This window comes from Trichechus manatus, unplaced genomic scaffold (genome assembly GCF_000243295.1).
Source record: "Trichechus manatus latirostris isolate Lorelei unplaced genomic scaffold, TriManLat1.0 scaffold00061, whole genome shotgun sequence".
Lineage (NCBI taxonomy): Eukaryota > Metazoa > Chordata > Mammalia > Sirenia > Trichechidae > Trichechus > Trichechus manatus.
Genome location: NW_004443997.1, coordinates 13,105,326 through 13,131,306, shown reverse-complemented (window position 1 = coordinate 13,131,306; position 25,981 = coordinate 13,105,326). Strand labels below are relative to the sequence as shown.

The window sequence follows — 25,981 nt, the reverse complement described above, 5'->3', positions numbered from 1 at the left end:
TGAATGGATAAAAAAAAGTGCATATACACATAATAAAATATTATGCAACCATAAAGAGAAATGAAGTTCTGATGCACACTACAATATGAATGAACCTTAAAAACTTTATGTTGAGTGAAATAAGCCAAACACAAAAAAAGACAAATACTGTACGATTCAACTTACATAAAATACCTAGAATAGGCAAAATCACAGGGACAGACAGTAGATTAGAAGTTACCAGGGCTGAGGGGAGGAGGTAATGGGTACAGAGTTTCTGTTTGCGGTGATGAAAGACTTCTGGAAATAGATAGTGGTGATGGTTGTACAACACTGTGAATCTAATTAATGCCAACAAATTATACATGGCAAATTTTACGTTATGCATATTTTACCACAATAAAAAAGTATAATTTTAAAGACTATAGAAAAGAACAGATTACCAATAAAATACACATCACAATTATATTGATATACAAATAAATTCTTAAAGAAAAGGTTATACATTAAAAGGAATGGTTATGTCATGTTAGAAGCCTCAGAATGTTTTTTTTACTAAACTTTTTATTTTGAGATAATCGTAGATTCACATGTAGTTATAAGAAATTCGACAGATTTCGTGTATCCTTTACTCAGTGTCCCCAAATGGTAACATCTTGCCTTGAAATGTTTTTATATCTTTAAATTTATTAAGAACAAAAACAGAAAACACCAGTTCCAGTTATACAGTAAACACACACCTATGTTCACATTCTCTCAAAATCCCATTAAGATGACAAAGCAAGGAATGAAAAAAAGGAATAAAGCCACAAGGATCAAGAACTTGGGAAGAGATGACAGAAAATTTAGGAATTAACAAAATTTCAAATGATAAAAAGCAGAAAGGTTAAGTGGTAAGTAGTTAACTAGGCAGGGCCAAGATAGCTGAGTTTAACATTATCCAATGCAGAGGACACTAATAAGCTGCAAACTAAGGTACAGAGGCGGCTGAAAATAGGAGACTTTGCTAAATTCTAAAAAGTCAGACTCTGCCCCAAGCCCAGCAGAAGTCTGGGAGTTTACTTCCAGAAGCTGAACCAGACACACTGTGGACTCAGAAAGAGCAGGCATAGCTGAAAACGGAGGATAAAGTGAAACTATGCACAGTCAATGATGACAGCCCCAGGCCCCCACACCCACCGACCCACCCTGAAAGCTGGATCCCAGAAGGCTATCAACCAAATGTATAAGTCCCCAAACAGAGAAGATAGAAACAGGTTCTACGGAAGTATTTCCAGGGATGAGGGGGGGTGGGGGTGGGGAGCTGGGAAACAGACCTATTATCTCAAGTTGCAGACCACACCAAGAGGAGCTTTAAACTTCTATGGTTCTGTCAGAATGTTTGCAGTTAATCAAACAAACAAAAAACATTAACTGAAAGAAGAAGAAAGTTGCATAAGCAAGGTCATCTCCAGACACTAAGTGGCTCAGCTGTGAATAATATCTAGTCATAAAAATATAAATATTGCCATAAAGAGAAACGAAGTTCTGGTACATGTCTCAACATGGATGAACCTTGCTAAGAGAAAAGTCATTTGCAAAAGGACAAATACTATATGATCTCACTTATATGAAATAAGCAAGTATATAGAAACCAAAGATTATTAATGGTTACCAGCAGTGGGAGAGAAAAGGGAAGGGGGAGTTTTTGTTTGGGAGGCACTGAGTTTATGTTAATGGTGGCAGAATATTTTGGATGATAGGGATAATGGTGGTACAGCATGAAAAATGTAATCAATGTCACTGAGTTGTAAATGTGGACGTTGCTTGTGTTGGCAGAGGCTTTAGTGTGTATGTTCTCACCACAATAATAAAAGGAGGAAAAAAATATATAGATAAATACTGAATGGTAACTGAACCACACTGGGAAGATGGGGCAAAGCGTGTAAGGGGCAAAGTGGGACGTTACAAACACCTAAATTATCACCTTCTAGGGCATCCATAGATAAGGACTATTAACTGTAAAAATGAACAAATAGCTACCTCTGTAAGCTGATAATTTAGAAATATGGACGTAAATAACAGAAGAAACAGTTAAGAGTTGAAAGTGGTTTGCCTCTGGAGAGCTGGAACCCAGGGTGGAGATGGCAAAGGGCCACTGCTGTTTTTCAATAAAAGCCCTGTAGTACTATTTGACTTTTTCACTTATATACATGTAATTTTTTGATACAAAAAATTACACATCTGTAACAGTTCTGCTTCAATTTGTATACATTTATATGAATTTTAATTATTATGTTTAGAAGTGATCAGATCCATATTCCATATCTGTAACAAAACTGTTGTACCGGTTTTTGTTTATTAAATGCCTGCATAATTTCTACTGCCAGCTCTTTCATTCTTGCAAGCCATTTTACATAACAGTTGTGCTTACTATTAATGCCTTCTTTAGTGAGTGCTAAAGAAGAATCTTCCAAGCAGGTGTTGTTATGAAACAATCCTTCATTTTCTACTCTGCACAGTTTTACTGCTAGGCAAAAAACTTCTTTGAAAATGAGAATCATTTTATTGCTTAGCTAAAAACACTAATGCAAAGAAAACAAAGGGTTAAAACATCACGCTGGGTGTCACTTCAGGATAATCGGACTCAAAGGCCCACTCCTAGGGGCAAGTTACATTTTAGAAAGATCTGGCTTCCTGAAACTGGGTCAACAGTTTTCAGCTTGAACCTTACTTGGACATTTTGCAATCCTCTACAAACATACTGCTGAGTGGCAGGATTTTTAGCTACTGCAGTCATCCTACAGTTAAAAGGTTCTGACAGCAAAATTACCTCCCTCAATTAAAATTTACATAGGGGCCTATGAATCTCATTGCAACAGTTTTACGTCCTCTATCTCACAGAACAACGACTACCTTATGGCTGCTAGTCATTCCAGTATTTCAGTTCCTCTAAAAAGAAAATTCTTACTATCTGGGCTCATTCACAAGGGAGCCCTCGCGGCACAGTGGGTAAGAGCTCAGCTGCTAACCTAAAGGTTGGCAGTTCCAATCCACCGGCCACTTCTTGGAAACCCTGTGGGGCAGTTCTACTCCGTCCAGTTGGGTCGCTATGAGTCAGAATCAACTCGACGGCAACAGGTTTGGTTTTTTTTTCGTTTGGGGTCATATGACATGAGCTAGGATTTCCAAACATACCCATTACTGTAGAGCTGTACTAGATCCCTGGTAACAAACCTTCATGGAATCTCGGTTGAAAGCAACTTAAATGTTCCTCTACTGCAGCCCCTCATCTGATGCTTCAACTTACAAGATGGTTTGTTCAGTCGTCCCCCATCTCAGTGCTTAGCACATAGTATGCTCAACAAGCACTTACTGAATGAATCCCTCCCACTTGGTTATCCAGATTCTGCTTCAATCCGTCAAGTAACATGAAACTCACACACTGTATTTTTAGAGAATTCTAACTACCAAAAAAATATTTTTCTCATTGAACGAATTTTAAATTTCCTTTAACAACTTCTTGCTAGCTCCTGTTCTAATTCCTCTCCAAAAAGACAGCTTTTCAAATATATGAAAGGAAGCACTCTGTCCTCACCAGACCAAGGCTCTCTCTGTCATGCAACTATTTCTTTCTCATATGCTTTCAACCCTGCTCCCACGGCCCTGAGCCCTCTTTTCAGAATGTTTACAATTTAGCCGAAACCTTCTAAAGCTTAGCTGGAGCCCTAAGCACATCATTCTAACCCTCTACTAACCCAGAATAAATGGCAACATCCTTTCAGAACCCAATATAGACTGCTGGCTACTTACCAGTTTGGGAATGCACTGCTACACCTGCCCTACAAGTGTAACCTCAAGTCAGCCGCAGTATCGAGCGAGCCCTGGTGGACTGAAGATGTGGACACTCAGCAATATGCTAGTCATCTCCACTGTGCTCTCAATGTACTTCATTCATTCCACACGGGGGTTACAGAGGCTCTCTATGACAAGCAGACTTCCAATCTTCACTAATTACAGAGTTCTATATAAGTAAAGCAGACCAAATTCACCAACTCTCCTTATGTGTGCCTCTATCTCTTTACATTTTACTCTACCCTACCACAGGCACACTGTCTTTCCGACAGGCAAAGTACTCCAACCACCCATTACCAGGAATATTCTGGGCTAAACCTTGTAAACTATTTTTTTAAATAATACTTTATTGTGTTTTTGGTAAAAGTTTATACAGTAAATTAGGTTCCCATTTGACAATTTCTAACACTGTAAACCTTTAATGTGAAACGGGGTGTGAAACTCCCACCGATGGGTGGTGAGCGATTTGACCCAATACATGTTGTTGTTGATGAGGAGTCTAAAGATATGGTTTCAATCCTGATATGTAACACTGTTCATTCACATAAAAAACTCCCAGTACAAGGCAACTAAATGCCACGTGGTACTCTGGATTGGATCCTGGAACAGTCAAAGAACATTCATGGAAAAACTGGGGAAATACAAACAAAGCCTGGAGGTTAACTGATAGCAATATACCAATGTTAATTTCTTAGTTCTGACAAATGTACCATGGTAATTTAAGATGTTAACTTTGGGGAAAGTTGGGCAAAGGATATATGGAAACTCTCGGTACAGTTTTGCAACTTTTCTGTAGATTTAAAATTATTCTAAAATAAAAAGCTTATTTTAAAAAAAACCTGAGACTTGATTTTTAGACTGTTTCAGAAGCCTAAAAATAGTGACTAACCCTTGCAGTTTTCAGCACATCGGGGACATTAAAAAGAGTCCACTGGACTTCATTAAAACAAAAAACATTGCTCTGCAAAAGACCCTGTTAACAGTATGAAAAGGCAACCAACAGATCAGGAGAAAATTAATTGAAACCATGCATCTGAAAAAGGACTTGTATTTAGAATACATAAAGAATTCTCAAAACTCAACAGTAAAAGCACACAATTCAGTTAGAAAATGGGCAAAAGGCACAGAAAGACATTTCAATCAAGAGGATACACAAATAGGAAATAAGCACATGAAAAGCTGTTCAACATCATTCACCATCAGAAAAACGCAAATTAAAACCACAATGAGATATCACTATATACCTATCAGAATGGCTAAAAGAAAAAACAGTGACAACGCTAAATGCTGGCGAGGAGGCAGAAAACGAGGTCCCTCATACGTTGCTGTTGGGACTGTGAAATGGTACAGCCACTCTAGGAAACAGTTTGGTAGTTTCTTAAGCAACTTAACATGCAATTAACATAAGGCATTTTTCCCAGAGAAATGAAGACTTACGTTCACACAAAACCTGTACAAATGTTCATAGCAGCTTTATTTGTGAAAGCCAAAAACTGGAAATAATCCAGGTGTTCTCCAGCAGGTGAATGGTTACAGAAACTATGGTATCTCCATACCATGGAATACTACTCAGCAATAAGAATGAATAAACTACTGATACATGCAACTTCAATGAATCTCCAGGGAATTATGCCACATTTAAAAAAAAAAAAAAACCTCAACAGGTTACACACTATACGAATCCATTTATATAACATCGTTGAAACAGCAAAGTTGTAGAGATGGAAAACATATTAGTGGTGGCCCAGGGTTAGTGATGGTGGCGGGGGAGGGGGCACGGAGACGTGGCTGTGGCTACAAAAGGGTAGCACAAAGGATTCTTGTAATGGATCTGTCCTGTATCTTGACTGTGGTAGTGCTCACACAAATCTGTGCACGAAGTACTATACTACATAGACACACCCACACACACAAGAGTGCACGTAGAACTGATGAAGTCTGACGAAGGCCCATGAACTGCAACGATGCCAATTTCCTGACTGTGATGTTGTACTATGGTTATGAGTCATGCAGGATGTTACCATTGGGCAAAATGGGTGAAGGGTACATAGGATCTCTCTGTACTATTTCTTACAACTGTGTGTGACTCTATAATTATCTCAAAATCTTACAAAAAAAAAAAAGAGAGAGAGAGAGAGTCTAATTATCTGCCAGGGGTTTATTATTTCTCCTGTGGCTTAACTCAACAAGAAACCATGCCTTCCATCTGACAGCACTCAGAGTACTTGGCTTGGCAGAACATCTGTCTTGACATCTCCCATTTACCACTCGCAGACATTTCAGAAAGGAAACCCAAACAACCTAGTTTCCGTAAGTACAGGCACGAACAGGATTCTGAACTGCACTTACCTTTGTACACTGTGTAGCAGGCAAGAGATCAACAAACACCTTGAGGTCTGTAAAACAACAAGGTTTATCCCCAAACTTTTTAAAATACTGAAACATTAATTCTTCTGGATCACCTAAAAGAGGGGAGGAAAAAATCACAAAAGGATTAATGGACTGAAGAAATTTCTAATTTAAGTGAGATATCTGATTTGAAAATCTTTATTTCAATGAAATAAAACTGAAATTTTGCCTGAACGCTTGCATGAGAATGAATGGAAATGACAATAAATGAGATAGGAGGGATAGAAGAGCACTTGCCATTTAAAAGGAGTTGAATCTCATAAACTCAGTTTACCTGTTACTATACTTCAAATAATTAAAAAAAGAAGTGATGGATTTTTTTAAACAAACATGCTTCTCTTCATAATTGTTCATTAACTACTTAACAAATATTAAATGTTAATTAAATGAAAGGAAATGTTTGTTAACTCAGTCACACTAACAGAAGAGAGAATAAATGGAAGAGCCGTGGGCCTGTAGTTCACTCCAACAACAAGGTCACTCACTATGGAAAATTTAAACCGCAGTATGTAAAAAGCTACCTGCTCATTTTATTCTTCCCCAAATTAAAAGAGAAAATGTTCTCAAATTGACAAGAGATTTAAGCAGCAAGGATTTTTAACCCCGGGCCTAACATTTTAGGGCTCAGTTCCTCTTTACATTTTTCTGGCTTTATTCAGATTCTCACATAACTCTGTGATCCAAAAAAAAGCTAAGAATTACCTACTGGTCTGGTTAAAAAAAAAATTTTTTTTTTTTTTTTTGTGGAGAACAGACAAACTCAGTTTTTCAAGATGGGTGGTCGTGGTAGGAAGGGAAAGATGGGGACAAGTACAGCAAGTGATAAAGCAGATGCAAACACCTTCATATTCAGCTTTGGAAAGAAGGTAACTCTTTGGAATTTATTTTACCAATATTTTGCTGAAGGTCATAGGAAAGTTTTCATTTGCAATTCTTAAACTAACATAGACTGTTGGTTATCCAAAGAAAAAAGTCATCATGGAATTCAAACTTAGCTATGAATGATCAACAAAGGGAATGACTGAAAGAGGTACACGGTAAACTTTAGGAAGAGCCACAAAAAACATTATTAAATGATGAAAATGGACAGAGATAAGGGATACAAGTGGTTTTCATTATTGCAGGACAACCTGTCCCCGAAAACAACCCTCTTACAATCAGTCAACTTTCACTAGAGACCAAACCTCCAAAATTGTTAGTTTCAAAAAAAAAAAGGTTTCTTTTGGGCTTTGTGATGGTTAAGTTTGTGTGTCAACCCTGACTGGGATCACAACAGAGGGTTCTGGACAGAGCTAGAGAAGGATGCAGAACAAAATTCTAACTCACAAAAAGAAGACCAGATTTACTGGCCTAAAGGAGACTGGAGAAACCCCGAGAGTATGGCCCTCAGACACCCTTTTAGCTCAGTGGTGAAGTCATTTCTGAGGTTCACCATTCAGCTGGGGAGTGGACAGCCCCATAAAACCAAATGGGACTAATGATGCATAGCAGTCCAGGGACAAGGGCCAGAAGGCAGAAGGGGACAGGAAAGCTGGTGATAGGGAACCCAATGTTGAGTAAGGATAGTGTTGATGTGTTGTGAGGTTGTTAACCACTGTCATAGGGCAACATGTGTACTGTTAAATGAGGAACTATTTTGTTCTGTAAACCTTCATCTAAAGTGAGAACAGCAGCACAATTGGAAGAGCGTAGTTGGTGTCCCTGAACGGTGCATGTAGACATTTTTGAAATGGTGTATCTTTGGCTATGTATATTTTCACCAAAAAAAACAAGGTCGAGAAGGGAAAGGGTTGACATGTTGTGGGGTTGTTTACCAATGTCATAAAACAATATGTGTACTACTGTTTCATGAGAAACTATTTGTTCCGTAAGCCTTCACCAAAAGTACAATAAAAAAGATTGTGTGTCAACTTGGCTGGGCCATGATTCTCAGCGTTTGTATGTGATCACTCCCATGACTGAATATGCTGTGAGTAGCCAATCAGTGGAAAGGAAGTTTCCCTGGGGGTGTGGCCTGCATCTGAATATAAACAGATGTTCTGGCTTTTTGCTCACTCTGGATCCTGCGGCTGCCTCCTGTTCGTCTGACTTCTAGTTCTTGGGACTTGAGCTGTCAGCTTATCTGCTCAACTTGGGATTTGTCCATCTTCACAGCCTATGAGCGGAGCCCTACTCTCTGACCTACCAATCTGGGGTTTGCCAGCCCCTGCAGCTACATGAATCAAGAGAAACCTTACGGTCTTGCCTGCCGATCTTGGAATTCGTCAACCTTCACAGCCTGTGAGTGGGAGCCCTGCTCTCCGATCTTCCAAACTTGGGCTTGCCAGCTTCTGCAGCTGCGTGAATTGGGAGAGGCCTCTACCCTGATCCACGGACTTGGGACGTTCTAGCCTCTACAATCGCGTGAGCTGCTTCCTTGATATAAATCTCTCCCTATATATATATATTTATACGCTTTACTAGTTTTGCTTCTCTAGAGAACCCAGACTAAGACAGGCTTCATGTTAAAACTGAACTGAAAAATTAAGAAAGTTTATTATCTTAAATTTTTAACAAAAGGTAGGGTATAATTACAACTATAAGCTAATTCTTAGTAAGACCAAAGAATTACTGCCTTTTTTGTGTCATTTTTCCAACGAGACGGTGAACTAGCACAGTATGACCTCCTTCATTTCCTGTACAGTGTGATTATAAAGAAACATTTTATAAAAACACAATACAAAACATCTAAGGGCTTCATCAATTTTCCTGAGGGCCTCTCTTAATGCTTTACTATCCAAATCACTCTTTTCTCTCATCTTGTCATTATCCTCATCAATTTTATCTGCAGCTGTTAACTGGCCTAACTCTGCCAAGTGTTCTTTTTTTCTATGGCTTGGTGAGTGCTTGGGGTAGATTTTCAAGAAAACTTTCATCTGCTTCACAAAATCCTGAACCTTTCATAAAACTATTTTACTTTGAAATTGACTTTGACTTAATTGTTAGGTTATCAAGAGAATGCCTGACAAAAACTGAGAAAATAGGGAGAGATGTTAATGTTAAGCCAGGTTCAATACGTGATTAACGACTAACTTTATAAGTGATCCATTCATTAGTAAATATTCTCAGGTTATGAGGACTTTTGCTTCTCAAGCATGACTTTGTCACTGTCAGCCTCAGATAATGAATACTGCACTTGAGTACTAAGGGTATCCTTCTACCATCTCCAGGTTTCCCAAATATCATCCCAACCATCATTACTGTTCCTTACCCAGTTTGTACTCATCATTACAACCTTGACGTCGTAAACGCCTTATCAACTCCAATTTAGCTAGATGGGGCCCTCGAAGATGGCGAGAACTTTTAGATTCTTCTGTTATCCGATCTTCTATAAACTTCACAGCTTCTTCTGTAGAATAATGTACTTCTCCTTCTAACGAGCTAGGTATAAGCACGTAAGAAAGGTATTTTGTGACTCTATTGTCTTTCCCAAAGCTTAAAGTCAAACAAAATTATTTTAAGAAACAAATTAAAAAGTTAAAAAAAAAAAAAAACTCTGATGATCATAAAGCAATATATAATGGGAATAAAAGAGAACTATGAGTATATTCTAGAAAATAAATAAGATTTACTTCCAATTTTGGCATTTGATTATTGCAGAGTGACTAACCACCTTTACCTGTTTCTTTAAAAAAGAATGGATTGTTTTGTATATATAAAATATTGCCCAAAACGAGTAACAGAGACCAAAGCTTAATAGTGGTTACCAGTGACTGGCGGGAGGGGGAAAAGGGGAGTTACTGTTTAAGCAGCACTGAGTTTCTGTTAAGGGTGATGAAAAAATTTGGAAACAGATGGTGGTGATGGTTATACAACATGATAAACATAATTAATGTCAGTGAACCGTACGCGTGAAAATCGTAAAAATGCCAAGTGTTTTTTTTATATGTATTTTGCCACAATAAAAAAACTGCCTAAGAAAAAAATACAGATTTCATTTTTATTGCTTGAAGAATGAAGGCTGAAGAAAATGAGATGACTTAGTTAATATTATGAAGTAAGCATCAGTTCATAATTGATATCTTAAATCTTATTCTGTATTTACTTTTAAAACAGATCCAATTTATGTCTTTTTTGTCCATAATAGCCAAACAAGAAAGGACAGAAGAAGGAAATCAGCAACAATCCAAGTGACCATGCGTCCATCAACAGGAAGAGTTTAAACGAATTATGTTACGTCTCTAAAACAGAGTACTCTTAAGCCACCAAGAATAAAATAGATGCATACATACCATACATGGGAAGATGCCCTGGATATATTTTAAGTGGGAAAAATCAAGTTGTAAACCATTATGTCTAGTATGATCCCATTTTTAAGTTAGATAATAATAGTTATGTTAGTATATGGACAGAAATAAATCTGGAGAAATAGACACCAAACCGTTATCAAGAGTTATTTCTGGGAGGTAGGATTGGGGAATAACACTTTCTATACCATACATTTCTGTACTAATTTAAGATTTTTTCACAATGAACCTGTTTTTATTTTATAATCAAAACAATAAAAGAATCTCTTACTTTGAAACAGATGCATTGCTGAGACAGAGAAAGAGAATTCAATGAGGCTCACAATGAAGTCCTTTTGCTACAGCTACAACATACTAAAAAATGCCTTTTTAATTCAGGAAAGAAGACAACTTACTGTTCACCTTCAGCAGGAGGAGTCCAGGCCTCTTCAATCAGTCGAAAGACAGAATCGAAATAAGTCAGATAGAACTGCCAGTCATCTGAGCTAAAAACAGATTGAGTGATGCACAAAGGATTAAACCCAAGCTGTGACAAACCTGCCTTAGGAACCATGATATTCAACTTATTTTCTAAATTATGTTTTAGTCTGCATTAGGAGAGCCCTCCTGCCAGGTTTCCTCTGCAGCCCTGAAAGGGCATCACTCAGAGGCATTTTCAAAGTAAACACTGTCAAGAGACCACTCTTCCCTTCAATAAAATGACCAGGTCCAGGAAAGTAATATTCTTAACAGAAAACTCCTCAATGGGGTCAGGGGGTTGTAGAAAGGGAGGAAAGCCTCTCTCTTTTAGGCTACTATTGAATTCAATGAATTAATGATATTCAGATTTCACCTGAAGACCTAATTAACATTCAGCACTTCCAGAGCATAAGTACCATTATACTTCTTTACTAAAAGATGAATGAAAACTCATTGAAAACTTTAAACAACATCAAGGACAAAATACAACAAGACTACTTTATGCCCAGAAATCTCAAAAGATATAGAACTACGCAAAAAAAATCAGTAGTGAGCTCTTAAAGCCCGACTCCAGTCTCATCGTCCAAAAGGAAGCATGTACTCACTTTTTCAGTAAGAGGCGCCGGGAAAGGGCATTGCACTCTGGCCACCTGCTCAGCTTCTTGTACATAGCCATGCACTTATTTTCCCGACTCTGAATCTCACTTGTCAGCTTCTCTACAATTAAAAGTGGTAAACGCTGGTAAACTGCTTTCATTTCTGCTCAAAGACCAGAATAAAGCACAACCGCAAGAAGGAAAATGTTTCACATTCTTATTCGGTCTCTTAGAAAATGGGGCTACTATCAGATACAAACTACTATCTTATCAAAGATTATTTTGCTGAAAAGAAGAAATATATATTTCTGATAATAATCACTTACACCGTAAAATACAAAGGATCCAGAACCTGTTAAGCTGAGGATCTAGTAAGTGGGATACATTTTAAAGCCCGAATAGCATTTTGTTACTGGTCTTAGGTGACATCAAGGTGATTTTTGACTCATAGCGACCCCATGTGACAGAGTACAACTGTCCCATAGGGTTTCCTAGGCTGTAATCTTTATGGGAACAGATCACCAGGTTTTTCACCTGCAGAGTCGCTGAGTGGGTTCGAACCACCAACCTTTTGGTTACCAGCTGAGCATTCAACTGTTGTGCCACTAGGGCTGCTTGAACAGCATTTAGGGACGGTAAAGTCCAAAGATGACTTCCCATCCATACAGTTCCAAAACACCAAATAGGCTTGGGCTGCAATGAGGCGAGCAAGGTGAGACGTTAGAAGGAAGATTTAAAAAGAGTTGTGATGAATCAAACTCTTTCCAAACAGCTGGGAACAGAAAAACTAGGACTATAGTTCTAGCGCTTGGCTGCTAACCAAAAGGTCAGCAGTTTAAATCCACCAGCTGATCCACGGGAAAAAGATGGGGCCGTCTGCTTCTGTAAAGATTTAAAGCTTTGGAAACCCTAGGGGGCAGTTCTACCCTATTCTGTAGGGTCACTATGAGTCGGAATCGACTTGACGGGAGGGTTATAGTTCTGACCAAATAAGATTTACTGTGTCCTTTTAGAATATCTTAGCAGACAAAGGATATTGAAAATTACATTATAAATTGCCTGTAGAGAATCTAAATTTCACTACCCACAGAACAACAATTGAGCTGAGAAAAAAACAGAAAGGCAGACTTGTTGCCATCTGTAAGAAGGCTTAAGTTAGAGAGAATATCTCATAAAAGATCTCCTATATTTTATACAATTAGTTATCTATTAATTGGTGTTACATAGTTTTATTTTATGACTGTACATAGCCTAGTAGAGTATATAAACACTTGTACGAATCAAAGTCTTTTTAATGATCGTAGTTAATTAAAAATCCAAGGCTACAGATACACAGTTAGATACTCCCACTGACTATAAAGGCACAATTTTTTAAAAAACAGCTTTTATCGAAACAGTAACTGCACTTCTAGGAATTTCTCCTAAGAAAATCATACAAGATGCGCAAATATTTACGAACTAGAATCTTTGTTATAAGTGCCCAATAATAGGGGAATGGTTAAATCAATCTATGAAGTTCATAAAAATCAGTTTTCCAACCAAAAGGGAAGGGACCATGGAAAAGAGCTAATTCACTTAACATATAAAATGGTCTTGCAAATCAGTAAGAAAAAGACTAACCAAAATCCTAAAAATACAAAAAGGATAAAGAAAAGCTCACATAAAAAGACAAAATTAATGGCTAATAGCCTTTAAACAAATGAAGAAAATGATCACCTTACTTTATGATTAAAGAAATAAATTGTAAGATTTTTTTCCTATCAGATCCAAAAGCAAACAGTTTGAAATGAGACTTTGATGATACAGTTTGGTAAGTATGCAAAGAAACAAGCCCCTTTACACACTGATAGTAGATACAGCCGGTGGGAATGTACACTGGTGTCTCTTGTGGGGTGATGTGGTTTGTAGCAAAGATGTTCCTTGCAAACAGACTAAATATCTAAATATCCATCAAGAAGGACGGCTTAAATAAATTCTGTACATTTATATTATGAAATATTGGGCAGTAGTTAAAGAGTAGGGTATGTCTCCTTACTAAGACTAAGACATTGTAAGTTAAAAAAAAAAAAAATAGGTATAACAGTATGCATAGCAAAGGTCATAAACTCAAATGCCTTCATAGGACAGGCAGTAAACAAGGAATGTCTGTATCTCTAAAGTTCACATCCTGATCAGAGGGATTAACGTTCACATTTTTAAAACATTTTTTTAATCTTCTTAAAAAATAAAAATCTTGCTAATCAAGTAAGATTATTCTATGGGCCAGACATCCAGGTACAACATGTTATGGTTTTTAAACAAAAAGGAGGAGGGGAAGATATATCTTGAGAAGGCTATATAGAACAGGTAAGTGGAGAAGAATCTGGGAGGGTGGGGGCTAGAGATCTAGGGAATACTTTTTTACACTCCTTGAATGTTCTGAATCCATGAACTATATTCAATTAGAAAATATTAAAATTTTTCAGCACTCAGAAAAGTCTGGAAAAACATAACAGAATGGTTACAAGTGACTTTTTATGTCTTTATAGCTTTATGTTTTCGTATGAGGAAAACATTTTTCACAATAAACACCTGTCATGTTTAAATAAAAGGAAAAAAAAAAAATTCTAAGAAAACTTAAAAAATTACCTCCTAACTTCCCTCTGATGACGTCCAAGGCTTCCTGGTACTTTCCCAAACGTTCCAGGATCATATAATAAAGTTCAACCTTACAGAAAAAAAAAAGAAATGCAGTCATTGAAACTTTTCAATAATAAAAAGCTAGTCGTTTGTATGTTTTTAAAAAGTTATATAAATAGAAAACACTATCTTCAAATGAGATGAAATTCACAGTAAAAATCAGACAACAGTGTCTTCCCATTTTTATACATCTCAGATCCAAAAACATAAACAGTCTGAAATGAGTACTTGCTGGAAACAGCTCAGTGTCCATTATACCTAAACTGGGGGTTTCCAAAGCTCCACGTGTACCGGTCTCTGACTGGAGAAAAGTAACAATTCACTACCAAAGTAACAATTCACTCTCAAAATCATGCAAAATTGAGTTTAAATTACTCACTTCAGCCTCAGCTTCAATCTTGTCCTCTTTCACCATTTTTTCTACCATTCTCTCAGCAAGGGGCAGAAACATCATTTTTGAAAGGTTCTCATCCTGTGCCGATATAGACTAGAGGAGGAAAAATAAATGTTTCATTTTAATTCCTCCCGTTACACTATTTGCATTTACCATGCAGCCCACTACCGTGATGCCAGCACACAACTATCAATCCACCATGTCAAACAGCAGACCTAATCTGAACCTGCCAAGCAGCTCTAAGAGTGGTTTCTTTACTAAAGATTCATCATCCTATGCGTTCTTGAAATACCGAACTCCCACAATATGGTCTAACTTTTACATAAGTTATTCATACATTTTTCTAGAAATATGTAAAGAGGGGCTACGCCTATGCTGTCTAATACATATAAACGGTAGCATCAGGTGTTTGAAGAGTCTTCTGTCTTTTTGTGATGTTCACATTTCCCTTTAGAAAAAGGGAAATATTAATTCCTTCAGTTACTATTAGCTAAGGTAATCTCAGACTGATAACTAAAATCAATGCATGATATTAATAATTTTAATAATTTTAACACTGCCAGACATTCTGCTCAGATCTCTAAATACATAACTTATGCTTATTTTACAGATAAAGAAACTAAGCTTAAGAGATTCCCCAAAAGTTCTCCAAGATATATGGTGCAGCCAATATTTGAACCCAGGTCTGTCTGACCCCAGAGCCTCTGTCCTTAACCACTACATATAACTCCCCCTCTATCGTCTCCTGCACAGTATCTCATTTTGGTCCTCACAGTAGCTCTGGGAGATGAGCATCTCCATTCTGCAGAAAAGCAAAGAGGCTCAGAAAGGAGAAGGGGCAAAACAAAGCCACCCAGTTCAGTGACCTGTTCATTAACCAACAATATTTTCTTAAAAGACAAACTTCAAGGTGAAATAGCTCAAACATTTTGAGGAACACATTTGATTAAACAATCTAACAATAGATCTAAAATTCAGGGGAAATACAATCCATGCTGCACAGAAATAAACTGCTATAGCAACCCATAAGGAATTCCAAAAATCCCCAACTCAAAAAGTCAACCGACGATATGTAAAGCCCCATTTGCCAAACGCTGCAATTCATTACCCAAGACAGTCAGAAGGCCACATTAAAGACAATGTCTTAACTACGTATGAAAATAAAAACAAATCTCAACCCCATTCTGAATGCCATACTCACTTGCATAATTAAGCTCATCACAGACCAAAAGTAGTAAGGGTTTTTGGGGACAATCTTATATAGAGCCATGCCAGCCTGAAAGACAGAGCCAAAACACTTCATTTAGAAAACATCGTACAGAGGGCAAATTAATGATGCAGATGTGTGACAAGAAGTTTCCCAGGAGAACAGTAACATGTTTATATATTCCAGTTAGGGCTGGTGCCTGGTGACTTGATGGATACAGCAACAGAGGTAATCACAAAGGTAAGTTTTTACCACATCACGTGTCATATCCACCTTTTGAACCAGATTTTTCTAAAATTAAAGTCCCATCTTTCTAGAATATGCTGCAACCCAATATATTTCTAGTAGACTACCAAGCAAACACGAAAATTTGGCTTATGAGCGTACATCAATAAACATTACTGAAGCTACCGTACCAACCAGTTACAGTAAAACAAACGCACACACACACAATCCAGATAGTGTATTTAAACTTCAAAATTAGAAAAGATTACCATGACATAATTCAAAAAATAATGCTTAGGTTAGGAAAACGATCAGGTTTTTTCAAGATAAACTCATTGTGAAACAGGGGCATGACAAGAAGGGACAAAATAGACCTATTCACGCATAACTAAGAATCTGTCCAAAATTAGCCCGCAGGTAACTGTTGCTAAGAACTCCACAACTAATCATCATAGTTACTATTTTATATTTTTGAATCTTTTGCCTGTCAATCCACTTCAAAAATTACCTGGAACCCCTAAGTGGAAGAAAATGTCTATTCCTGTCAAAATTACAAAGATTGAGTCCCCGTCCCAAAGGCATTTAAAAGATAGGGAAAGAGATAAGACAAATATACAAATGATTAAAATATACTTGGCAATAAAGATGAACATCCTACAGAAAAGCACTATGCTAGGGTGTTTCCAAGGAAGGGTAGTTGGTTTGTTTTCTCTTCTTTTCTTTTAAGGGAAAGCAGGGAAGCGAACTCAATAAAGTCATCACCAAAGTAGCAGTCTTCCAGATGGACTCTGAAGGTCAAATAGAGTGTCTACAGGCAAAGGTGGAGATAGGGATACAAATACAAATATTTCTAAATAGGTGAATCAATTCTAGAGAGGAAATGAGTCTGGAACAGAGAGCAAAGGAAAAAAGTAAAGGCATATTTTGACAAGAATGAGGAGGGCATGTGGCTGAAACAAAGAATGAAGAGGCATACAGGGAAAGGCTTGAAGGGTAGGTTGAAGTACCTTGGTCGTAAGGTATTCAAAAGGAGTCTGTCTATAGGGAGTAGGGGAGTGACAGTATAAATCTATACTCTTCTAGGAAGAATATTTTAGTGGTACTGTGAAGAGACAGAATAGGGAGAAAGAAGAGGTGAAGAGATGAGGAACTAACCCAGGATGAGGTAGATGAAAGAGAAAAGACCTGAAAGACACTGTAGAGATAGAATCAGTAAGATTTGGAGACAAAACGGATATACAGGGTATATCTGCTGATACAGAACGTTTTCGATGATGGACAAGTTTGAAAAACATGGCTCTAAGGTTGTAAGCTCAATGACTCAGAGAATGGAAATGTCATTTATAGAAAAAGGAAAGTCTAGTCACCATATGAATAACTAGCAACTCTTCATTAGAGTGGTTTTATATCTTATCTTCCAGGGATGCTATTTAGGGCAGTAGAAGCTGTAGAGTTTTCTGATTCCTACGCTTCCCTCCGGCCACTAGTTTATGGAATCAGTCATTTAACAAATTACCATACAGATGCTATCCTAGGCACTGGGGATTCAGCAGTGAACAAAACAAAGCCACCCCTTCCCCCAGAAACAGGACACTAAATTTATAAATTACATACTACCTCAGACTGACATACCACTTTCAAAATAAACGTGTACAGCTAAGGAACTGTAACTCTCTTAAGCAACAACAAAGGCAGTATGAAAAGTAGACGTTCCATCCTAAACTATTTACCATTGGAGTACTCCATTCTTCCAATACATTATTAGAATCAAATGATGCACAATCAAGTTATGACTAAAACATATTAAGGAACTGTAACTTAAACCACATCAACACAATGTCTCCAAAAAGCAAGATGCAAATTTGTATATCTCTCTTGCGACACGCAAAGCTAAACTATATAAAAATAAAAAGTAGCCCAATGTTCCAACGGCAGATTATTTCTTCCCTTTTCAAAACTTACCTTAATACTGCTATTGCATGAACTTTTCCTTCTTGCTATTTTATAAATCTTTTTAAAACGGAAATAGTTTTATTTTGTGGGATCATAAAATTAATGCATACTTTTTTTTTTTTAAACAGAAAATAAGATGAAAGAAAATTATCCATAGCCCCATACCCTGGTAACAATTTGGCATATATCCTTAGAGACATATCCTTTATTGTGGAGAAGTAGATGTGGGGGAAATGGGACAAGAAGGTTGTTTTACAACCTGCTCTTCTCAATTAACATTATATTTTGGGAACATCTTTCTACGTCAACAAAGACAGACACACAGTATTATTTGGGGGGAAGGGACATTACATTTCATTCTACTGTACAGATGTACCATAATTTAACTATATCCCTATTGATGGTCGTTTAACGTACTTTGCTTAAAATACATTCCTAGAAGTTAAAAATTATATTTAAGATTTATATGTATACATTGGTGATGCCATTTTTTTAAAATACATCCATTTTACATGAAAAGAAAAATTATCATCTGTGAATGTTTTTTCTGGGACATACTACATCAGTAAATAAATCAATGATGAAAATTTTTTAAAGAAATACACTTGGGAGGAAACAACTCTTCCAATCTGAAAACTTGCCTAAGCAAATAGAAAGGTTATTTTTAAGAATAAAGGACACTTTATTAATATAGTATCTCCCACCCTGCCTGAATCATCTGTTATAGCTTGATATCTCCCGCAAAGAATAAAATAAAAACCCAAGTAAGAAAGCTTTGCCTTCAAAGACATTATACCCACGAATACAGCATTTAAAAAAAAAAAAAAACTAGCTTGACATCATCACTCTTTATGGGCTAAACTGTGTGGGTTTCATTTCTCTGGGAAGTCTGTCAGCTTTTCCACGCACTAGTCCAAACGAGGCTCTTTCACATGTACACAAGAATACCCAAAAAGTGCTAACTGGCAAATAAGCTGCCTCAGGCAAAAATAAGCTCCACAGGCAAGGGGATTCTCCCCCCTTGACATAAAACTCTCAGCAGGCCACAAACAGTTAATTTACAAATGAGATATAAACTTGAAAGTTACTTTTCTATAATCTGTTCATTTTTGCTCCGCGATTTCTGCCCATTTTCTAAAAATTTAACAATCTGTTTCAGTGTGACGATACGAAGCCAACCTACCAGAACCAAAACATACCATCAGGCCACAAAAGATCAACTCTTCCCCAAATAAATCACTTAAGGAACTTGAATAACAGTTCATCTTTAAAACATGCAAGGAAAATAACCGGCTGATCTCCACACACAAATACATAAATGCAGTTCTACACGCACACACGCACCACTGCAGTTAAAATATTAGAGACTCTTCTCCTTAATAGCAAATCCAACAGCCCAGGAGGTTTGTGGAATCAAGTTATTACCTGTTGCATTTTCTTATATTCGCCTACTCTGGCATAGGCCATGAAGAGGTGAGAGTGATACTCCTCACTGTTGGGAACTTTCTTCACAGCTGCCTCATAAAGTTTTGTAACTAACTCCGCTAAGATAAAGAGAAATAAGATTTAAGTTATACTTCAATAATCAAAGAAATCCTAACATCATTCAATTTCTTTCCTATTTGGCAGAAATAATTTCTCCTATCATTAAGGAAGAAGTATTTTCTTTGCCTTGTTTGATCAACTGTCTTGTCTTGGTTAGGTGTTGTTCCAATGAAGCCTGGAATAGGTCAGGGCTCCCCATCACATATACGAGACCCGCAAGGGCCTGGCCTCTGTCTCCTTCCTCTTTCCCTAGTACTTTCTGCTCTAGCCACAGCAAACTATTTGTAGTTCCGGCAGATTCCCAGTACTATTTCATCCCTCTGTACCTTTATACTGGTCCTTCTGCCTGGACTCTCCTCTCTTTTCTACAGTGAACACCATCCAAGAGCTAGTTCAAGTGTAATCCTGTCTTCAAGACCTTCCTTGAACACCATCTCTGCTCCTTCATCTCGATTTGATGATGGCCTCTCTCTCTGCCATCTCTGAATGTTTTAAATAACTGCTGTACCATTTGTAAATACATAATGCAGTATACTGTCTATTGATCTATTTCTTACAGACTACGAGCAACATGAGGGCAGAAATAGCAACTTTCACTATTGACTCTGATACGATACTTGTCACAGAGAAATATTCAATCAGTATTTGTGGAAAAGACTAATGATTTTTTTTAAATACTAAGGGGAGAATCCATATCCCTAAATTAACATAATCCCTAATAAATCACATATAACACCTAACTCTTAAGTTTTATTATTTATAAGAATTAAAAACAAAACTGAACTATAAGATAACATTTTCCACCTACCAAATTGACAAAAATTTTAAAATCTAAGAATGCCAAGTGTTGACAAGGATGTGGACAATTGGAACTCATATATACCTGGTGGGAAAGCAAATTTGGAAAATAAGTTGGCATTATCCTTCTTTATCTTTTAAAGCTGACCATACATGACCTAGCACTTCCTAGATTAGGGCATAATCACCCAAAGAAATATTCCATGGCAGTGAAAATGAATTAACTACAACTACTTGGGTATCCCACCAGACATCTGTCAATTTTTTGTACTGTGTGGCTTACATGTTGCTATGATGCTAGAAGCAATGCCACTGGTATTTCAAATACCAGCAGGGTCATTCATGGTAGACAGGTTTCAGCAGAGCTTCCAGACTAAGACAGACTAGGAAGAAAGGTCTGGAAATCTGCTTCTAAAAATTAGCCAACGAAAACCCTATGGATCAGAACAGAATATAGTCTGACTGGACTCAAACACACCAACAATCGTGAAGACGGTACAGGATCGGGTAATATTTCATTCTGTTATCACAGGGTCGCCATCAGTTGCAGCCAACTTGACGGAAGCCAACAATAATACTTGGATAGTAAATGAAAAAAGCAAGTCACAGAATATACAGTATGAATCCACTTATATAAAGTTTGAAAATAAGCAAAACTAAATAGTGTATTACTTAAAGACACAAATGTGATAAAGATTTAAAGAAAATCAAGAGGATAAAAAATATCCAGAATAGGGAATCCTATCCTGGGGGCAAAAGGGAAAATGAGATTGATAAGGAACATACAGGGAGCCTTCTCAGCACTCAGAATGAATGCTCTATTTCATAAGTTGGGTGGTAGGTTCACGGATGTTTATTATTATACATCATAATTTATTTTCATAATATTTACTATAAAAGGAGTCCCTGGGTGGTGCAACTGGTTAACTGCTTGACTACTAACTGAAAGGTTGACAGTTCAAACTACCCAGAGGCACCTTGGAAGAAAGTCCTGGCAATCTACTTCTGAAAGTGAAAGATCACAGCCTTAAAAACCCTATGGAATACAGTTCTACTCTGCACACATGGGGTTGCCATGAATCAGAATTGACTAACAGCAACTGGTTTATTTTGGTATTATAAAAAATTTAAGAAACCAACAATGAAAACATTTATTTAAAGCAATTTCTTATTTACAGATGAAATGATAGGCTATCTAGGATATGCTCTGAAATAGTCTGGCAGCGGGAGGGACGTAGATAAAATAAAACTGGCCACATGTTAATAATAGTTGAAGGTAGGTAATGGGTAAAATGAGATTTTTTTATGCTAGTCTCTCTAATTTAGTCTGTGTTTAAAATTTTCCACGATAACTCCTCCATTTAGCAAAACAAAATGTCACAATTAACTCAATTTAATCCTCATTTCAATTTAAGGATCCTAATACATGTAAAAGATCCTTCTTGTCTGCAGTCTTCAGAAACCACGGTTAATGCATTACCTGGCAGGGCTTATCCTACCTGTTTCCGCCCACTCAAATCATGAATGATTAAGTAAAGCAGACAAAGCCATGTAGAAAATTCAACCAAAAATATCAAAAAAAACTTAAGCTCAGTTTTTAAAACAATAGAAAGAAGGCAACATACGTCGATGCATCTCCCGGTAAAGAATAGTCAGTGCCTGCAGCGAGTTGTCGTCTGTGGGCTCAAGGGCTGCCACTTCCTGCGCCAAGGTGAATGCTTCCTCTTGCTTTCCAGTTCTCTGCAAACCAATTGCCTTTAGAACCTGACAGGAAGCAAAGAAAAATTGTTTTAAAAGGGCAGGAAAGGAACTATGAACTAAAGAAAGCAAATTTGAAAACAAAAATTGTACGATATGCCTGGGTTGCTAATCGACTAAACCAATTTTTACTAAAAATATAAGCAATCAAGATTCTTTCCTATTGCAGTTATATTAAGAGGGCACAACATTGCTTAAAAGGACTCTGTGGAAATAAAGTAATTAAATTAGATAAGTAATATCCAAAGAAATAAAAAGCTAGCTTTTAATTAAATACCACTTAACAGTATTTAAGTGATCAAGAAAATAAATGGCCTGAAAAGTACTGTAAAAAAACACAGGTAACAGTCACTGAAGAGATTAATTAAACATCCGTTTCCTTCAAGGTGAACAATTACAATACATAACCCATGAAATATAAATAACTCAAGGGCAATGGAACTTATACCTTAGCACAATGAAGATCCTTATGTTTCTTCAACAGTTTATCTGCTTGCTGAATTGCCATTTTATTATTACCATTATCAAGATAATCTGTGAAAAAAGAAACTTATATGTTAGTTATTACATTCCTTCAACAACAAATATGAAAAATACACAGGCTGGTATCAGATGCATCAGAAAGTACCTTGACTCTGGATTAAAAACATCAGGGAGCTGATTTCAACTCTCAGTGGCTAAAACGGCCCAGAATTCAATCTGATATTCCTATAGTCATCTCTCACGCAAAAGCAATATAACAGGTTATATTAAACCTACTGCTGTCAAGTCGATTCCAACTTTTAGCAACCCTACAGGACAGAGCAGAACTGCCCCATAAAGTTTCCAAGACTGCAAATCTTTACGGAAGCAGACTGCCACATCTTTCTCCCGTGGAACAGCTGGTGTTTTCCAATCACCAACCTTCTGGTTAGCAGCCAAGCGCTTAACCACTGTGCCACCAGGGCTCCTTCAGGTTATATTAATCCTTCTTAATGAAGATTCAATACTACATATATTTAGAGGATAGATAACACTGCTTTTTGTCTATGGGAAATAAAAAGGTTTGGTCACAAAAAAATTGAAAAATAGAATAGTCAAGCTTCAAATATTCCAACTGGACCATATTCATTCAATAAAATATACTTAATCAATATTTACTTTGCCACAGAGTTAAGTATATAATTTGCTAAAGAAGAAAAGAATAAAAGAAGGTTTTACGCATAAGACTGAGAGTAAAAAATTAAGTCTAATAATATCAGGAATGTGCAAGGATGTAGGTAAAATAGCACTTTCACATATTCTGGTTGAACTATAAACTAGCACTCACTTTGAAGAACAATTGACCTCTAGGTTTTCCTAAGCTATGTATCCATTCCAAATTTTAAGGAATATGGAGACCTACTATAAAATTGTGTTAAAGAAAAAATGTAATCCTTATTCAAAAGCCTAACAAAAGCTTCCTCAAAAAGTTAAACATAGAATTACCATATGATCCAGCAATTCTACTCCTAAGTATATACCCAAAAGACTTGAAAGCAGAAACTCAAATAGATACTTGTACATCAATATTCACTGCAGCATTATTCACAACATTCAAAAGGTGGAAACAACCCACCTGTCCATCAACAGAAAAAACGAGAAACAAAACGTGGTCAATCCATACAATAGATTATTTAGCCATAAAGAGAAATGAAGTTCTGATATATGCAACAATGTAGATGAACCTGGAAACCATTATGCCAAGTGAAGTAAGTCAAACACAAAAGGAAAAGTACTGTACGATCCCACTTACGTGAAATATCTAAAATGCGCAAATGCACAAAGACCAACGTTTATTAGTGGTTACCAGGGGCAAGTGGGAGAGAGAATAAAGAATTACTGCTCAAGGGGTGCCAAGTTTCTGTTGTGGGTGATAAAAATTTTGGAAATGGACAGCGGTGATGATTGCATAACATGGTGAACATAATTAGTGTCACTGAATTGAACACATACAAATGGTTGAAATCTTGGACTCGAGCAGACATGGCTCTAGAAGCATGTTTGCCCTTTTTCTCGCTTTTGCTTATTCTGTAATATTTCCTCGGACTTGGGAAGACATGGCTCTGGCAACATGCTTATCCATTTTCCCACTTCTGCCTATTCTGTAATATTCCTTGAACTCAGGCAGACATAGCTCTGGCAGCATGCTTGTCTGCTTCCTACTTTTGCCTCTTTGCATATATGACGAATAAAACCTTTCTTTTTGCTTTACTAAATTTTGTGATGTTTTTACCCTAGAACAGTTAACCACGACAAGTGGTGTGCAGTCAAGTTGGGTCACAGGAAGATAGCTGAGCAAATAGGGCCTTGAATGCTGCACTAAAGAGGGTGAATTGACAAATGTCAGCACTATGGAAAGCCCTGGGAGCCCCCAAAAACTGAAGACTCCTGATCAAATCTGTTGAACCCCAACAACCTCTTCTACACATTTCCTTCCTGGACACCAGTTGACATTCAGGCCCTGCCCAGCACCTACCTGGAGAGGAGCTGGCATGCCTACTGGGGCTGGAGACAAAGCCAGGCTCACCATAAAGAACTTTCTAACACTCTCAAATACACAAGGACAGAGCAGGCTGCCCTTGGAGGGACTGAGCTCCCTGTCCCTGGAAGTATGCAAGCTCAAGTTGAAGACACTGCTGAGGCACTCTGAAAACAAGCATAAGATCCCTAGGATTCTGACTCTGCGCATATCTGCATAAATTTATGTTTCTCTTTTTGCCTACTACTATAAAGAAAAATACAAATTTAATTCTCCCCAGTTGAGAGTAAGGGAAGAGGCTCCCCTCCCTCCCAGTGCTTTCTAAATTCACTTTGGGTAACTTGTAATTGTAAATTCTTTGTCTCTTTGAAAAGTATGTAAATTTAAGAGGTCTCCTCAAAGATCTGGCAGCTAGCTCTTTGAAATGTAACTTCAGGTGATCCTCCCCTACCTTCCTGTATCCTGGAAGGAGATAAACTCAGGTGACCCAGCCCTATCTCTGGCCACATAGATTAGAAAATTAACAATTATCTTGAAAACATGAAGAAAAAAAAACATGGTGGAAATGGCAAATGTTTTGTTATATATATTTCACCACAACAAAATTTAAAGCAAAACGACAACAACAAACACCATGACAGGCTGAGAGAGACAGACTGCAGGATAAAAAATTTCTAAAGTCTAAGAAAAGCAATGATTCATTTACAAAGAAAGAAAATGAGAAGTGTGTTAAATGGGAAAACAGGACGGTAGCTGTCATTTCTAACCACAGAAGAATGACTGAACACAGGCCAGTTTACAACCTACTACCACTACCAGGTCACTCTTTGCTCATCAAGGTCCCCAATCAGCTTAGGGACAGATGAAGCAAGAACAATTCACAACAATTCATGCCCTTGTGGCCCAGGGTGTCACAACTAACAGAAATCGGCAGACTACCCTCAATTTCATTTTATCTTATGGTTTCAATTTCTCTCCAATGACAACTTCGCTAGCACCTGTAACGGACAGCCATGTGAGTGCATGAGTTTCATCTCTTCAGTCTTTCTTTCAAAATGCACTTAATATTCATGAATACTAATAATGCTAGATAAATACTCACAATCTAGTGAGTATTAGGACCTAATACTCTGGCGGAGGGATTGGAGAATCATAAAGAATCTAAAAGCATTCAATCTTGTTCCGGATAACTCAAATATCTAATACCAGTTTTCTTAAGTCCTTGGCTCAACCGACAGGCCATCATTTGTCTTTATAGACTATATCCAAGAGAGATAAACCAGCTCAGTAAATGATATCCTCTCTTCCTAATAACTTGATGCTAATCTCATTCTCAGTTCTGTAAGACTCTAGGTTCAC

General features: G+C 37.2%; 1 protein-coding gene across 8 annotated transcripts in view; it reads right to left on the bottom strand.

Annotated features, from left to right (window-relative positions):
- The window catches only part of NAA25 (N-alpha-acetyltransferase 25, NatB auxiliary subunit), a 61,757-nt gene that overhangs the window by 28,612 nt on the left and 7,164 nt on the right, over positions 1-25,981 (bottom strand). For 5 of the 8 annotated variants that reach the window (XR_002824532.1, XR_002824533.1, XM_004379067.2 and 2 more), the window contains exons 2-11: positions 22,571-22,656; positions 21,990-22,128; positions 19,447-19,565; positions 15,838-15,912; positions 14,622-14,729; positions 14,192-14,270; positions 11,573-11,684; positions 10,904-10,993; positions 9,473-9,642; positions 6,163-6,275 (exon numbers count right to left, since the gene is read on the bottom strand). Coding sequence is in view for 6 of the 8 variants with exons in the window: in XM_004379067.2 (XP_004379124.1) it covers positions 6,163-6,275; positions 9,473-9,642; positions 10,904-10,993; positions 11,573-11,684; positions 14,192-14,270; positions 14,622-14,729; positions 15,838-15,912; positions 19,447-19,565; positions 21,990-22,128; positions 22,571-22,656 (1,091 nt within the window). In the remaining 2 variants the exon portion in view is untranslated. Of the gene's footprint in view, positions 1-6,162; positions 6,276-9,472; positions 9,643-10,903; positions 10,994-11,572; positions 11,685-14,191; positions 14,271-14,621; positions 14,730-15,837; positions 15,913-19,446; positions 19,566-20,842; positions 21,319-21,989; positions 22,129-22,570; positions 22,657-25,981 lie in introns of those variants that run through there. The other 3 variants (XM_023733794.1, XM_023733797.1, XM_023733798.1) reach the window with 3 other exon arrangements.